Here is a 16,234-nt window from a genome sequence, read left to right as displayed (position 1 = left end):
AAAGGAACTAAATTATAATAAAATCGCAGACCTTATAGTCGCAAAAATTTCAACTGTAAGGAATGTAGGGATGAAAGGAATGCAGGGATGAAAGGAATGCAGGGATGAAAGGAATGTAGGGATGAAAGGAATGTAGGGATGAAAGGAATGCAGGGATGAAAGGAATGCAGGGATGAAAGGAATGTAGGGATGAAAGGAATGTAGGGATGGAAAGAATGTATGGATGAAAAGAATATAGGGGTGAAAAGAATGTAGGGCTGAAGAAAATGTAAAAGAGTGTAGGGATGAAAGGAATGTAGGGCTGAAAAGAATGTAGGGATGCAAAGAATGTAGGGCTGAGAAGAATGAAGGGATGAAAAGAATGTAGGGCTGAAGTGAATGTAGGGATGAAAAGAATGTAGGGCTGAAGTGAATGTAGGGATGTAAGGGATGAAGAGATGTAAAAAATGTCGGGATGTAAGGGATAAAGGTATGTAAGGAATGTAGGGATATAAGGGATGAAGCGATGTAAGGAATGGAGGGATGAAAAGAGTGCAGATATGTAAGGGTTGTTGGGATGTAAGGAATGCAGTGATATAATGGTGCAGAGATATAGTGAAATCAGAGATATAGAGGGTGCAGGCGGAAGTAATAAAATCAACACCTTCTTCCTCCTAATGAGCTTATTCAATAAGCCAAAAAGATAAATACAGCAAATTGAATGAACGCAGAAAATAAAATAAGGGTATATGTACTTATGTTTAGCAGGTAGCTCTGTACCCCTCGGTGGTCGCTATAAGACTGATGGTGTTTCGCTTCGCTCTAAGAAATATTAATATTTCGCGCCAATTTTTCTTCGGTGACGTTCCTCGCCAGGGGGTGTCCGGAACCCCAATGATCGTGAAATAAGACATGTCCTGTCTTTTTGAATGTGTCGTCGCTGATATAGCCAATATTTGTAGCAGACGAAAAACATAACCTCTTGTTAAAGGATAACTTGTCATTGAAGTTACGAATGAATTAAACTACACGTTATCTGTCATTATACGCATAATGGCGAATGACAGGGAAGTATTGAGAGAAATTTGGGATGGTAAAGTTCCTGTTTGTTTCACTCTTGATCCCGAGGAAATATGTGAATTGCAAGGACCTGATCCGTATTATCTTATGGTACCTAGGTTAAGTTATTTTCCGCTCTGCTCAGATAAGGTAAATCAGCGCAAAACGAATTTTCTGTTTCATTTTAAAAAACTATCTTATTTAATAATGTTTACGGTTTACGTTGTTTTTCTAACCAGGTACGAAAACATTTTATACGACATATACAAAGTGACAGCAAACAAGAACACGAGATGTGGTTAGAGTTTAATGGTATCCCCTTGAAATGGCACTACCCGATCGGTGTACTTTTGGACATTTATTTCAATGATATACAATTGCCTTGGAATATTGTCGTTCACTTCGATAAATTTCCAGAGAATGTGCTGATGCACTGTCAAAACAAGTAGGTATATAACGTTTCGTTTATAATTTATCGACGCTGAGACCTACGAACTGATTACATTAAACTTTCAGAGAAATTGTCGAATCGTATTTTCTTTCATGTATAAAAGAAGCAGATGTATTAAAACACAGAGGCCAAGTAGTGTCAAGTATGCAAAAGAAAGATCACAATCAGTTGTGGTCTGGCTTATTGAATGATAAGTTTGATCAGTTTTGGTCTGTGAATAGAAAACTTATGGAGGCTACCAACAGTGAAGAGGGTTTCAAATACATACCGTTTCGTTGTTATACGAGCGAAGACAAATATGTACAAAAGCTTGTAAAACCTATGAACGAGGAAGGCCAAAGGAAAACATTGAGGCATTTATTGAATGAAGTATTCCCAGATCATGAAGATGGTAAACGTCGTTTTCGTTGCTACCAGATTTTCGTATCACATTGTATGTACAGTTATTAGACATGTTTTCTCTTCTTTTTACAGCTAAAGTGATTACTCATGGCATTACACCACCTTTGGAAACCCCACTCCAATGGATGTCTGAACATTTAAGCTATCCTGACAATTTTCTGCATTTAATTTTAACGTCATAACCCATATTGAAACAGCAAGTTTGCTAATTATCAATGATTTCGCGAGTTCGTTGCTGTTTATCTTGCCAGTTTTTCTGGCGCTCAAATCAGATCCATCAGTGTGGATCTTTTTATGCTCTATGTCTTTTATTACATATTTATTTTGTACCAAGTCGTGAATATCGCTCTTGTGAAAACAATAGTTATAACGCCAAATTATTATTGTTGCTTGTATTTTCGTAACGCTCGAAAGAATTACGAATTTTATCGTAATCGCAGTGCAGGACTTGTACGTAAGTCGGATCAACATCGGACCACATTTATTCTAGACCGAATGAATTGTAATTAACGAAATATATTCGGTAACATGAAACAGCGTACTGTATAAATATAGTTATATAAATTATTCGTGTATATAAACGTACTAATCAAACCTGTAATCAGTATCATGAAATTATTGATCTATGAGTACTATAGTGCAAAAGAAAAATAAAAAAAAAACAGATTGAAAACTATTAAATAACGAAAACGGTATAACTTAATTTATTACACAACTATCTCGAGGCTTTTGATATATCCTTAATATCTGCGAGGACAAGTTTTGTTCATTATGATGTACTAGAGTTCCAGTTGGTCTCCGCACGACAACAGGTTGATTTCCGTAACTACTATACTCCATAGTTCTGCGACTCGTTCCGATAGTTAAATAGTTCATCGCTTCCCTTTTACTTTGTTGCTCCTGCAACAAACGGATTATAATACGTTAATATAAATGATCAAAACTGCTATAAATGTATATACTGTCAATTACTTTGAATATAACTAGGGCTGTATCTTGATATCTTTCGTGAATCTGTGCCTTGGTCAAAATGGTCGTCACCTCGGGCGATTCATAGCGCTCCGTCATTTACGGCTACTCTTTTCCAACGTTCCCGAACTGCAGAGCCTGTAACCAAAAAACGTATAGCTGAATATAATTCGCGATCGAACCATTTGATCGTGGGGAAAGTTTTATTTTACTCAACGAACGATACTAAAAAACAACCATCATCCAAAAAAGATTGATGTTTCCAGCCTCGAAAGACGATGTTGTTACAAGGAGAATAAAAGATACTTAAACGAGAAGAAGAGGAATAAGAAAGAAACATACTCGTTTGCCTAGTATAAAAATAAACTCTGACTGGACTTTCACAACGTAGGAAGTAAGACTTTCCCGCCATTCCTTCGAAATGTTTTGCCTGTGCTAGGGAAATTCACAGGGACGTTTGTAGTTCTATTTTTTCCCTTGTCCTTCGGAGAACAAGTTTCAGAGAAAAATAATGAATCTTGAAAACGTGGTCTTCCAAAGTTTTGAATTTAAATTGTACGAGTAATCTCATTAAGATTTTAATTCCACAATGAATGGAAACTGTAATGTCACGATAATGAAGTTTGGTGGCTGTGACAATGTGTATTATTAATTAGTATTACATATATGTATTATATACCAATAGTAGAGGATCACGTTGTACTGCTTATTAAAAAATGGTTTTATCGAATAGGGATCCCTGATAAAATACGATTCAATCTGTTGAATTGACGATTTGCAATTGGTGTCCGATGGTATCGGCGGATGGATAAGAAGTACACGGTAGGAATAATCAACGAAACTCGAGAGTTCGTCGTTGCGCTGATCTTTACCTCGTGGACAGAAGTGATGCTATTCGACAACTGGAAAGATGCCAGGAACTTTTTGGTATCCCTTTCGAATTTCCGGTTGAGAACGCCAAACACGTGCAACTATGCCGTGAAATTGTTTTCAACCGCTCCAGACGGTAGTTTCAATTATTCTACATCAATAAAATGTGTAACGCAACGTAGCAAGACTATCTGTAAAATAATTAATTTTATTCTTATTGTATGTACATACATCAATTATGTATCGTATCATAATAACATTTCATGTAAAATATATTTATTTTCAAAACGAACGTTTAATACGAGTTTTTATTTGTACGTGCCACTGCACCCTTCCTAATTACATTGCACCAGTTGGTGACATTTATTGGCGTTGATTGAAAGCGTTGCATCAGTCATACTTTGATTCAAGGTCCGCTTTGCGCACACGCGGTGTCCCCGATAAAAACGGATATCGTCGTTATTGCGATTTAATACAGAAAATTTTTTATAACGTTAACGTTTAAATAAAAACTTAGCGCGAAAGATAACAACTTCCAAGGGAAAAGCATGACTTTTGTCAATTAATTGCATTTTACGCGGTTGCAGGAATGATAAAATATTTGGGGATATTTCAAATTGTTGGGAACGTCGATAAACTAGTATATCTGTTTTGCTACCGTCGGTAACATAAACAACTGTAATATCACAAAGTACATTTGATTTGTAAAATTAGAGATTAGTATTCAACAATTAACAATTCTTTGTGCACACGTCGTAAAGATTAATTTTATATTCATTGCTTTAAACTTTAAACCAATTACAATTGCATATACGTTTATTATTCCTTATTTCATTTTTCTCAAGATCTTCTAGAATACGATTGCGTCAGGTGCACGTGTGCAGCTGGCATGCATTGCACTTTTCAGTCACAAATAAAAATTACCTTACATATTATAATAGTGGTTGAAGATAAAAGTACAATTGCAGACTTATCGAAATCAATGTGCAGGCTCGAAGGATGATGAATGAATGTCCAACGGTCGGGAAGAAATCCTATCATACGTATAGGGTACTTGACGTCATTTATCGATACAAGTGCATCGTTAATTAGCGACAGGCATGCATGTGGTTGCGTGCTTAGAAAGTTTAGCGAGCACGGGTGACGATCGAGGTACATACTACCAATCGACCGCGATAACGGAAACAATGCATCGATTGCACAGCTAGCGCAATTGTATGAGTGGGCATCCAACGTGACTGCTTTCATTGCACGAGTCACTCTACGACTTTGACTTGGCTTCAATTTATCTTCAACGTAACTACGATCTTTGTACAAACACGATGAAATTATTTGGACATTTTCTGCTTTCACTCTACAAATATGTGCATACTTATTTTTATGTTTGTTAAATGAAATAAATTGGAGATTAAAGATGGTACCGGTTTTTTTTGAAATCAACTTATAAACCCATATGCGATGTATCTTTGCTCGACTGTGTCAACTTTCCTCAAATTATCAGCTTCGTTGTTATCTCGAAGACATTCAGCTTGACACGCGTGCACGCGTCTTGAAGGAATAAATTTTTCTTCAATCTTGTAATCTCGAGTGATTGTAAATACCTAACATCTCGAATAAAACTAAGAAAAACGGGAACGGTGATTTCTTCATTTAAAATAGTCTCTTATATTTTCTTTAAAATTTTCAATAATCTACATGTCTGTGTGTATGTGTCCGGCTGTGTGTACATATAATACAATATTTAATACAATGAATTTTGTTTCTTCCTATCGTAGAAAAAAAAAAGAAGAACGACGTTCACACTTACTTTATCTCTCTGTGTTTCAGCCTCTCCCTCTCAGTCTCGCCATTTTCATCTCGATAGATCACAATTTTAACGACAGAAGAGAAATAACGCTTTTAAACGACGGAGTCAAATAATATCGTTGCTTTCGCCATTGTTTCATGCTCGCCAGAGAGCCTCGGTCGTACAGAAGAAAAAAAGAAAAATAGATAAGCCTCGAAGAAACGAGGCGATTTATCACACTTTGAGCTGCCTCTCGGCGAAGGAACCCTGATTGATTCGTTTCGTTAGCTCTCGATCGACCCTCGGAACGAGTTCACCTTATCGTTTTACTGAATTTTAAATGTTTTCCTTCAGAATGATCGGAAATACGAATAAAATAGATCTAAGAGAAGGGTGAAACTATAATATCTTTTCAATTATCCTCTTTCATTCGACGAGGCAGAAGAGAAACAAGAGTGGTTCGTTTCTAACGTGGATTTAAAATGACGTACAATGGTCCAGACTCCGGACAGAAGAATATAGGGACATTTTACCAAAAAATATTAATCGTACCTTGTCCATGGGTTCCTTTCCTCCGTGTTCATCTCCCTTACATGGATTATGAACTGGATACAAGGCCGAACACATTTCTTACGTATTTTTTTCAAGGAATGAACACGAAGAAGAGGAGATCCCAGGATGTACCTTCTCTTGGTTCAAAGGTAATACTAGAACGTAACTAAATTCTTCGATTCGGACCACTGTGTCGACGACCAATAATAAATAAACGAATATAAATTCTGAATACTGATATTATTACACGCTTGGGCGAGTCACCGGTGTATGCACTCTGTCCCGTAGCGTTATCCTTGCCAAGAACCAGCACGGAACGCTTCATCGTCGCGGAGGGGAACGTATAAATACCCGTGGATCGTTCTAAGGACGCGGGACACTTTTGGTCCTTGATTCCACCTCGCGCGAAGCTATAAGGCACGAGCGATCTAAAAAGGCACCGGGCGAGTTTTTCAGGCGCTTCGTTTCTAACCTAAAAGTTTCATCGTATTAAAATATAATATATAATTATGTATACATACATACATATATATATATATACGCGCTCTCTGTATTTTTTTTTTTTATCTTCCAACATTATATATAAATTTTTTTTGTACATGTACGATACACAAGCATTATGCTTACACCATAACTCTGTGTTTACGTACGTGTGTGAATGACGAAGTTTAAAACGCGGGGGCTCGCCCACGAAACGCTGCTGCTCGTGCGCCATCCCTTCGCCTACCTCTCAACCGTTCACACACTTTTATGCACTTAAAAAATATTGCTTATACAATGCTCTATGCCTCGTTTAATAGACTCTTGTGGGCTGTGCACACGGAACACAGGCAAGCAAGCACGCACGCACGTATCCACGCATTTATTTCTCGCACTACCGAGCACGCTCCCTCTTTCGTCAGTCGGTTCGACACTATACGTTTATTATGTAAAACGTTATGGCATTATGTAATTCATTATGGCTTACGATTACGCTACATTTTATTGTACATTGCCACCTTGACCCTATCGACGAACGCGGACAAGGCTAATATACCCTCCTTTTCTTCTCTCGTTTCCTATCTTCCGATTCTCCGAGTTCTAAAAGACGAGATCGAATCGGAACGAAGGGGAGGGAAATTCCTTTTCCGATACTGTTATTGTTTCAAAGGTACGAATAGTTGACTATTTACAAAATTTGACGCATTTTTACGTCCGTTCGGGAGATAGATTGGTGCGCTGTTGACCCGTGTCGGCCGACTCGGTAACGAGCGAGTGCATTTCGACCGATAATGTAACGCGGCTGTCGCAATATGTGAGATTAGCCGCACTGGGAACGAGCTCGATTGGCTCTGAATATTGAAACATTGACGTAACTGCCTCCGTCTGCGACGGTGATTTACAAAATTGCCCTTCTTTACCGTGGGCTCGCTCAATTATCCGATCACAAGAACATTCGTGGAACCGCTATTTTCGCTTTCCCGTTCGCTCGTATCCGTTTTCGCGAATAGCAACGCTGGTCAATGCACACGGATCATTATCGCGACCATTATCTCCTTGGGGTCGAACATAACGACCGATTACGAGAAATGGTAATCGCATATGAAGAGGAATTTCCACACTTTTTTCATTCTCTATTATTATTACCGAAAGTCGTTCGACGATGTTAAAGAAGAAACGTGTTATCGCCTCGCGAGAATCGGAACACACGGTCAAACGGAGAAGACGACGTGCGAATAATTTATAAGAATAATTAAGAACGTTGTCTCCTTATTGGTCTAAATTTCTAAAATTGTATCCCTTAAAATGTCGACGCTACACGATCTCCTATCATGTGTAAGGCACGCGAGTTGTTTCGGAGCACTCCCGTATTTGTCTTTTTGAAATTCTCCCCTCTTGATCGACCGTGTTTCGTCATGAATATTATGTTTCCAAAAATAAAATAATTTTACAATTGCATCGTCAACTCCTTTCCTTATGATATTAAATAATTTTAGTTCTAATTATTGAAGTAATCGTTAGGTAAGTACTGACTTTTCTTTTTCTTAGTTTCATATACTTTTTCCTCTTTCTCCTCAATTATTTATTGCATCGACAGAGAAACATTAGAATTATTTTATTTACAAAATTATATTTCGAGGAGAAGAAGAAAGAGATCGAAGAAGATTCATAAAGAAGTCGATCAAAAGGGGAGAGAACCGAAGAATATAACGAAGAAGCGAAACCCTGTCGTAATACTTGCGCACCGTGCATCGCACAGCTGCGCCCATGGAAGAAATTTTTTGAGCAATTAAACACGATATTTATAAGATCGATCCTCGATCGACGACGGTGGAATAAGAACAGCGACAACCGTTCATTCGAAACGATGTATGACAAACCGAGAATCGAGAAGCTACCGTGGCAAAAGAGGAGGAGGAGGAGGAGGAGGAGGAAGAAGAAGATGAAGAATAGAAAAAGAACCAAGGAAACCGGTAGCCGCAGTTCTAGCATAGACGATCATCCGTTTCGAGTTCGATTCGATACGAATCGATGGTTTTTTTCTGGAGAATACGATTACTCGATGAACAAGAGACGGTATGTCGTCAGGCTATTGCGTAACGCAATGCTAGAAACCACGTTGTCAGCCGCGAGAGACTTTTTCTTTCGTGATCGGTATCGTCCCGAGACTGACATAATTCCGTAATTATAGCGAACGCACTCGACCTCTAAACGGCCTAGCAGATAGCCGTTAATCTCGACGATAAAGAGGCGCGGAAAAAAAAAGTAAAGAAAAGACTTTTGAGCGGGGAAAAAGAAGAAGAGCGTAAGGTATAAGAGGGGGTCCGAAGGAGATGCTAAGCGAGGACGCGAGCGTGTGTATAATCTCCTTCCACGTTTCGGTTCGTCCAATGGCCGATTAGGACTTTATCATGATGTATAACACGGTACCGACGATCCGTGGAAACGATAAACTCTTACGTGGCATACGACGTGTCGTAGATCACGTACTAATCGATCCTGCCTCGGATGATCCTGTCCACGAGGCATTTGTCCCTGAACGATTGTAGATATCTAAGAATCGATGGGTTAAAATTCTCAATGTACAATTAAAAATTGTATTCTAAAATTTGTAAAGTAAATAAAATCAATTGCAAGGTACTTGGACTCGGCCCGAATCGAGGATCAAGCTGGAACAGGTGTCGCTGTAATACATATTTCACGAGATCGAGAATCGAATAAACGTTTGAATTAACTGTAATGACTCGCTGGATACCTAACGAATGCGCTCCTGACCTGCGGGAACTCGGTGTACGGACTCGGTTGAGTCCTCCAGGATACCGGCAGTCTTAAGCTAAGCTCGAGAGCATAATCGTGGCCCCTGCTACCTTCGTTCAAATTACAAACGCTTTGGCAGTTGTTGTTGTTGCTGATGTTCTGACTGCTGACTGGTGACAATCCCCTTTGAACCGCGTGCTCTTTCGCAGGTTTGCTCACCGGATTGTCCAAGTAGGGTTTGAACAAGATGGCGTCCTTCTTCGCTGTTGGTCCTGGATGCGGTAGCACGGTGGACGCCGGTGGCGTCGGCACCGTACTGGTTACCGGCTCTGTCCTCAACGGCGAGGCGACAACCAGCCTCTTTGGCTTCACCAGACAGAGTGGCGTTTCTTGAGGAGGCACTTGTTGGCAGGAATTTCCGTTCAATTGTGTCGATTCATCCGCCTCCAGGCAAAGCCTTTTCGGCGAAGGCAGCGTTTCGTAGCAACAAGAGAGGGTGCAGTGTTGCCTCTTGAGTGGCGAGGACAATTCTTCCGATTGTTCGGGGATCGAGGGGATCGAAGTGATCTCGGACGAATACTCTCTCGGAGAATAACAGTACTGCCTGTTCTGTGACTCCGCGTAGCAAGATCCCCTTAAGGACACTTCCTGGTAACACGAGGTGACCGGTGTCGTAGCGTGACTGTCCATGCAACAGGAGAGATTGCAAGAAACGGTAGGCTCGCTCTCGGAAGACGGGTCTATCGCGGCAGGATGGTGATAGTAGAAAAGATGCTGCGAGGAGGAGGAGCCGATGTCGCAACAGTAACGAGGCGGAGGCGATCGCTCGTATTCAGCTTCGATTTGATCCTGCGATAAACTGGAAACGTAGTTCGACGTCCTCAGATCTACCGGTGAGTCACCGGAAGCGACATCCTGGATAGGGCCGAGTCGCTGTCGCGAGTTTCCACGAAGAGCGATCTCGCCCCTCAACTCCGTTTCCTGGCCTAACCATTTCTGAACTTGACGACGATTTATGCCAAATTTTCGAGCGGTGGCGCGTTGGTTCCCGGCGACACCGACGTCTCGGTGGAAAGCATCGAGAACGTCTAATTTGAATCGCAGGGAGAAGGATCGTCGCCGAGCAAGGTCGTTGGACGAATTGTGACCACCGGAAGAACAGTCGAGAGGGTCCATCTCGCTGTCGGAGCAACTGGTGCTGGACCCAGCGGAACTGGTCGGTTCGCGAGGGCTCGAAGGCAACGAGTATCCTTCTCGATCGTGTACAGGGCTGGCAGGACGGGAATCGAGAAAAGACGAGCCAGCAGGTGGTCGTTGATAATCGATGTACGAAGATGCTGCAGGGACAGCTTCTCTTCCCTCCTCGCAATTCTCCTCTTCTTCCAGCTGAATTTCTTCCTTGACCACCGCCCTACCAATTTCTGCCTCCCCCGCAATGTCCTCTGTTTCCTTCTCACCGATACGAACTGTCGTTGTCGTTGTCGTCGTCGTCGTTGTCTCCTTCGACTCTCTCTCCTGCTGATACATGGACGGGATCGACTTCTCGGAATCCGGAGTCGGTGACGCGTATGCGTGTACGTGCTCGTGTGCGTGATCGTGATCGTGCACGTGCAACGAGCACGGACTCGCGGAGGCCCGTGGGGAATCGAAGTGAACGGACGTTGTAGAGCTGGAACTGGAGCTGGAACTGTTGCTGGCTTGATGCAGAAGAGGCGAGAGTGGGATCCTGGAGAGACCGGGAGAACTAGTCGACTCGCACGGCCCTGGCGTCGCCGCCGAGTCTGGGCTCGCGCGTTCCGTCTTTATCATCGACGGCGCTAGCAGCAAACCGTACGATGATTTCCCGTCCACCGAGGAATCCACATCTCCGTAATTTTGCGACGATCGATGACGATGACTCGGCGAACGATGTTTCTCATTTTCACTGTACCGATGCTCCTGATGCGAGGCGCGATAACTCGTCAGAGTTTGGTACACCTTCGCCTCGTTTCGGCTCTCGAACGACGTCGTCGCGTTTTCCAGTTCACGTTGTCCATCAGCGTTTAAAACGTAATAATTAGTTTCCTGATTCACACGAGCCTCCGAATATCCGTGAACGTCCGTTGCCCGTATTCGATCCTCCGTATCTCGACGAAGATGATGTTGATCTTGATTAGCGGAATATTCCTGGTATCCGACACGAACGGGTAAAACCGAAACCGTGTTGGATTGAGAAACGTATTGGGGCGAAGAGGGTGAACTACCATGAGGAGGACGAGAAAGAAGAGGTGGGGGCCCTTGCTGTGTAGCCAGCTCGTCGCCGTGCAGTCTGGCGAGGCTGAGGTTCAAGGCCGGCGCTGCTGGAGTCACGGCGGACCCCGTGGATTCTGACACGGTGCCGTCCGCCTTAGAAACACCCGCGGCAGAGATCACCGTCGTCGTGACCACTCCATTATTTCCAGTCTCGGCACAACTGTTTCTCAAATTATCCTCGCACTGTAACCACTTTTGTATTTGACGTCGATGAATCCCGTATTTCCTCGCTGTGGCTCGTTGATTTCCACGACAGTCGATATCGTTCCTGTACGAATCGAGAACCTTGAGCTTGAAGGCCGGCGCGAATATGCGTCTACTTCCCATCACACCGACAGATTTTTTCGCGTTTTGTTGCTGCTGATGTTGATGCACCGACTGCTGCTGTTGCTGCTTCTGATGCACCATTTTCACTGTGCTTCCCTCACCGAGCACCTCGCTTACGCCATGAGCCATAGTGTGTTTTCACGTACCGAATTGTTTCGCAGCGTGACGATGACCGTCACGTCGAGCACAAGACCGCGAACGAGAACGAAAACGAGAACAAGAACGAGAACGACGGTAACGACAATGACGACGATGAGCTTAGAAACCGGGTACTGCCAACAACGCACGGGGGTACCTTAACGCGTAACATTGCACGAAGTGGCCTGGCCGCACCGCGCACGGAGTTCCTTTTAGGTCTTGGTAGATGCCGTAACTAATTTTCATCCCCACCATCGGCGAGGACTGCGGCTGCTTCCCACTGAAACGCTTTTTCCCTTCCCCTCTCGACGATTCGCCACTCGCTCTCTCGCTCTAAAACCCCTCGCCTCGCTCGTCGCTGTCACACTCACCGTCTTTTACCGTGTTACCCCCACTTATCCGGCCACCTCTCAACCTTTCTCTTTCTTTCCTCGCTTCGAGCGGAGTGTTCTTTCTTTTTCTCTCTATCCAGCAGGCGCCCCTCGACGTCCCGGCAACCCGCTCGACACACAGTCACACAGGCGCTAGTCCACCGCTGCCGGCCACCAGTCATTCTTCTTTCTTTGCGCCACCGACCTAACCTCCACCAACTCCTCTCTTTCTACGGCTCTCGTCATCCTGCCTGACTGCCCGCACCCGTAGGCGCCCCACCCGCCTCTCCCTCTTGCCCCCTTGCCGTACTCTCCTCCCTTTCACACCTCAGCGCCGTAAAACTCCGCCATTTTGTGTGCTCACTTCCGTTAATGACGCGCGCGGGAAACGTCACGCCGGCGTGACGACGCTCTCGGCGCCATGTTGTCTGCCGCTCTCGTCTGACTGCTTGCTGCTCGCTTGCTTGCTTGCTTGCTTGCCCGTTCGCTCGTTGCTCACCGTCCTAGCCAGCTTGGAGCCGCGATTTTTGCTCGCCTTTCTCCGCTGCTCGACCGTGCCTTTTCTCGCCTACTCGGCACGCTCGCATACGTTACGTAGAATTTTATTACGTTCGATTTGTAGATCGTCGAGCCGCTCGATGCGATCAAATGGATCGTAAAAGCGCTAAAAAAATTTGAAAACACTACTCGAGTTACGATGCTTTCACGCTCCCTCGCCGAGATTAGGCGTGTTATCTAGGTTAAATCGTTGAAGAGCTACGTCAGGTTTCGCATACGGTACAATTCTTGAAAGCTTTCCGTACCGAGCGCCAACACGAGGACCGTCGTGTCTAGGAAATTTTATTGGCATCGAATAAAGGGGAAGGCTAGCGAGGCGCAAGGGGATTTTGCCTTCCAAGAAAAACACCCGTGGCCGTGTCAGCTTACTGGTATTGGTAGTCTCGTTAGGGTTGAAGTTGTCCCTATTATAGCCTCGGTGGGGTAATGCGATCTGTATTGTTCTTGCTGGTTATTACCAACATATTCTGACGGCTTACCGTTACGAGTCATCGTCGGTCAGTTATTTCCTGCTCTCTTTGCCTTTCTTATTTTCGTTTCTTGCAACTTTTATCCTCCAGTTATCACTGAATGAGGTTTCGAAGCGAGCAAGCAAATCGCACGTTCCCTGCATATACATAGTAGAATGAGATCATGTTGTTTTTGTGGCGTGAGCCGACAGTTAATATGTTTAGCTTTACGCGCGGTTGCCATGTCGCTCAGCCGCACGTAGGCCGCAACGTATACGGACGCAGAAAGACCTGCGAGCAATGACGCAAGCCGAGTGCTAGTATATACATGCTTTGAGACACGAGAGAGATAGGTGGCCGCGTAGAAAGAAACGAGCGAGGCCTCGTAAATTTCCACGATTTGCGCCACCAGCAGAAACTGAGACCCGACCGATTCTTTTGCGGTTCCACGAAGGAGCACCCTACTGCATTTCGAAGAAACTCGCTGGTTATTCTTGCTTCGTCGATTGTGCCGACTCCGAGTCCCTCTTAAATACATCCGATGATCGGCAAACGTTATGACGAAAGGTACCTGCCTTTTGAACGCGACTTGACCTTCGCATAGTTTTACGAGCGTGGCTCATTCTTCAGGTATTCCTCATGGCCGTCGTTGAACGAATGGATTTCGTTTCGACTTTATCAAAAATCATGATAATGGTTATCTTTGCTTGAACAACACTGAATCACGATCGAGCGATCGTAATTGCGCTGTTATACTTTCGCGTAACAAGCGTAAGAGCAAGAGGTAAGAGGCAAGAGACAAGAGTAGACGTCGAATAATATCGGTAAGTGGCAAGCGGCGAGTGGCATATCGTGTGGAAGAGTGTGGAAAGCGCCGTAGCGGTAGCAGACCGGCAGTCGCCTAAGTACGCCACGACGGCTGGCACGTTCATCGGATTTGTCCTTGGGGCCGAAGGTAGGCGCAGCCCGAAGTCCGAGGACGTGGCAACGCAGCGGCCAGGCTCCCCCTCCTTTGTCCGCCGGCCGGTCTTGCCAGACAGGGTGTCGCCAGCTCGGTCGGCCGGGCCGTCCGGGTTGTTGCGAGGGGAGAGGAGATGAAGAACCTGATGGAGCAAAGGGGCAAGGGGATTCTGTGGGTTAGTGTCTGTATAAGCGTGTGACGGAGCAGGCATTAGGGGGAAGGAGCTATGGGAGGGAATCGTTCGAGCAGATTACTGAAGAGAAACGGAGAGAAACGCGAAAAAGAGAAAAAGAAGAAACGAGCTTGTAGCTGCTAAGGTCGAGTGTGTGCGTGTTATAGGATCGGTCGTGGACCTACATTCACGTGGGTAGCCATGTTTGAAAACTCGCGTCCCGCTGGAATGTAGCCTACAGGGGCCCCTTCCCTCATTTCCCCCCTCGCGTCTCTTCTTTCTCCTTTCCATCGTCTATACGCTACCCTACGCGATTCCCCCCCTCCCCCCGTTTCCGCGCTCAGGCTTGGACTCGGACGCCTACCTACGACTCCACTGACCCCTCTTGGGGCCTCTTTTTCTCTCTCTTTGCCCTCCTATGGTTTTTCCCTTTTATCCGCGTTACCTCCTGCGCTCCTCTCTCTCTCCTCGACGTTCCATGGTTGGCGCCCCAAATGGTCGCGTAACCAGAGACGCGCTTCTGGCCTGGCCTGGCTTGGCCTGGTCGCGCCAGACTTCTCGGCGCCCAAATGATGTACGTCGACCATTCTCTTTCTCTCTTTCTTCCCCATGTTTGTTCGCCTCGGTTTCGTAGCCTTCGCTTTCTTTGCTCTCTTTTAACCTACTGGTATGTGTGGGTACACGACAATCGAAGCATAGAATCCTACTGTCGAGAGTAAGAGTAAGCGAGACAGGGCACTTCTATTTACCACTGCCACGACTTGCGACACCTCACCTTTGAGTCCTGTGCCATACTACTCCTGTGGCCCTTACCTACCTTACTTGTGCGACCAGAGCACGTGAGAATGCGAATGTAAAAGAAAAGGGCGTAGCGGTTGCGATTCCCGGGAAAAAGTGCATTAGACGGCCCTCTCCGTTATCCTTGTCTGGTTTGCTCGTGTTTTATGGAAGCAAAGTCCAGGAGTTCTTGGTAGACTAGCGGTCGCCTATGATACCAGCGGTCGTCGAGCCGATTGATCGAATCTTGTCTGCTTCTGAAATTGTTAAAGTTTTCGTGTTATTGGCTTCTATCCAACAAACGACACGAGTTTGTTACATGTGTTTTAAGTAGACTGCTGTCAAAGCTTGCATTGTTGCTTCATTCAGCTAATTATACTTTGCTCGCATATCTTTGTGTTTTCGTCGAACGATCTAAATACCTATGGATCGTTGCAATTAACTTTTCCATACAATACTTGGGGGATTGGCAATCGAAACGGCGAAGAACGAACGTTAGATCATAGTTTTTTTAGCGCTCTAAACTATAATAAGCAGTCGTTCACAGTGCGGAAAAATGATTCGAGAATGCGTATTCATTCTTTTGTCCAGAATAAAGAACGACACACGCTGAAATCGCGGGCTCGGCTATATAACCTAAGTTTATTTATGTACATGCTAACTGGGAGAGCGCCACACGTGCACCAGCGTGTAGCGTTCCGTTACTCTGTGTGTCGATGTCTCTGTATGCATTTACATTTTGTATCTAATCGGATAGGTAAATGGTAATTTATATACGTAAGAAACCTTAGAAAATTTAAATAACTAATGACTAACGACTAGCTCGTGAATGAAAGCACCTTATAATTACTCTATACGTCGATTTTAATTTCATACTAAATATT

The 16,234-nt window shown here is 44.3% G+C and overlaps 3 protein-coding genes across 6 annotated transcripts; 1 reads left to right on the top strand and 2 right to left on the bottom strand.

Moving 5' to 3' along the window:
• Nucleotides 1–846: 846 nt before the first annotated feature.
• LOC114873245 (autophagy protein 5) lies at nucleotides 847–2,492 on the top strand. Its single transcript, XM_029181360.2, has 4 exons — nucleotides 847–1,188; nucleotides 1,278–1,483; nucleotides 1,555–1,880; nucleotides 1,964–2,492. Exons 1-4 carry the CDS (start codon nucleotides 1,033–1,035, stop codon nucleotides 2,071–2,073), a joined length of 798 nt encoding a protein of 265 aa, XP_029037193.1. The 5' UTR covers nucleotides 847–1,032; the 3' UTR covers nucleotides 2,074–2,492.
• LOC114873247 (putative uncharacterized protein BRD3OS) lies at nucleotides 2,351–2,959 on the bottom strand. Its single transcript, XM_029181365.2, has 2 exons — nucleotides 2,864–2,959; nucleotides 2,351–2,791 (listed from the first exon to the last, which is right to left on the bottom strand). Exons 1-2 carry the CDS (start codon nucleotides 2,957–2,959, stop codon nucleotides 2,591–2,593), a joined length of 297 nt encoding a protein of 98 aa, XP_029037198.1. The 3' UTR covers nucleotides 2,351–2,590.
• Nucleotides 2,913–13,464, bottom strand: LOC114873237. 4 transcript variants are annotated; one of them, XM_029181349.2, is made up of 2 exons: nucleotides 9,324–13,464; nucleotides 2,913–2,998 (listed from the first exon to the last, which is right to left on the bottom strand). In XM_029181349.2, the coding sequence occupies exons 1-2, from the start codon at nucleotides 12,051–12,053 to the stop codon at nucleotides 2,966–2,968; spliced, it is 2,763 nt and encodes a 920-aa protein (XP_029037182.2). In that variant the 5' UTR covers nucleotides 12,054–13,464; the 3' UTR covers nucleotides 2,913–2,965. The 4 variants fall into 4 exon arrangements, 2 of the variants coding, with proteins under 2 accessions (XP_029037182.2, XP_029037181.2); XR_003788910.2 differs by lacking the exon at nucleotides 2,913–2,998 and adding an exon at nucleotides 3,738–3,921 and having other exon boundaries at nucleotides 6,719–13,464; XM_029181348.2 differs by lacking the exon at nucleotides 2,913–2,998 and adding an exon at nucleotides 3,738–3,921.
• Nucleotides 13,465–16,234: the final 2,770 nt, after the last annotated feature.

The sequence above is a fragment of the Osmia bicornis genome, chromosome 12, assembly GCF_907164935.1.
Source record: "Osmia bicornis bicornis chromosome 12, iOsmBic2.1, whole genome shotgun sequence".
Taxonomy (NCBI): Eukaryota; Metazoa; Arthropoda; class Insecta; order Hymenoptera; family Megachilidae; genus Osmia; species Osmia bicornis.
Note: the sequence above shows the minus strand (reverse complement) of the source record. Positions and strands in the feature narration are given on the sequence as shown.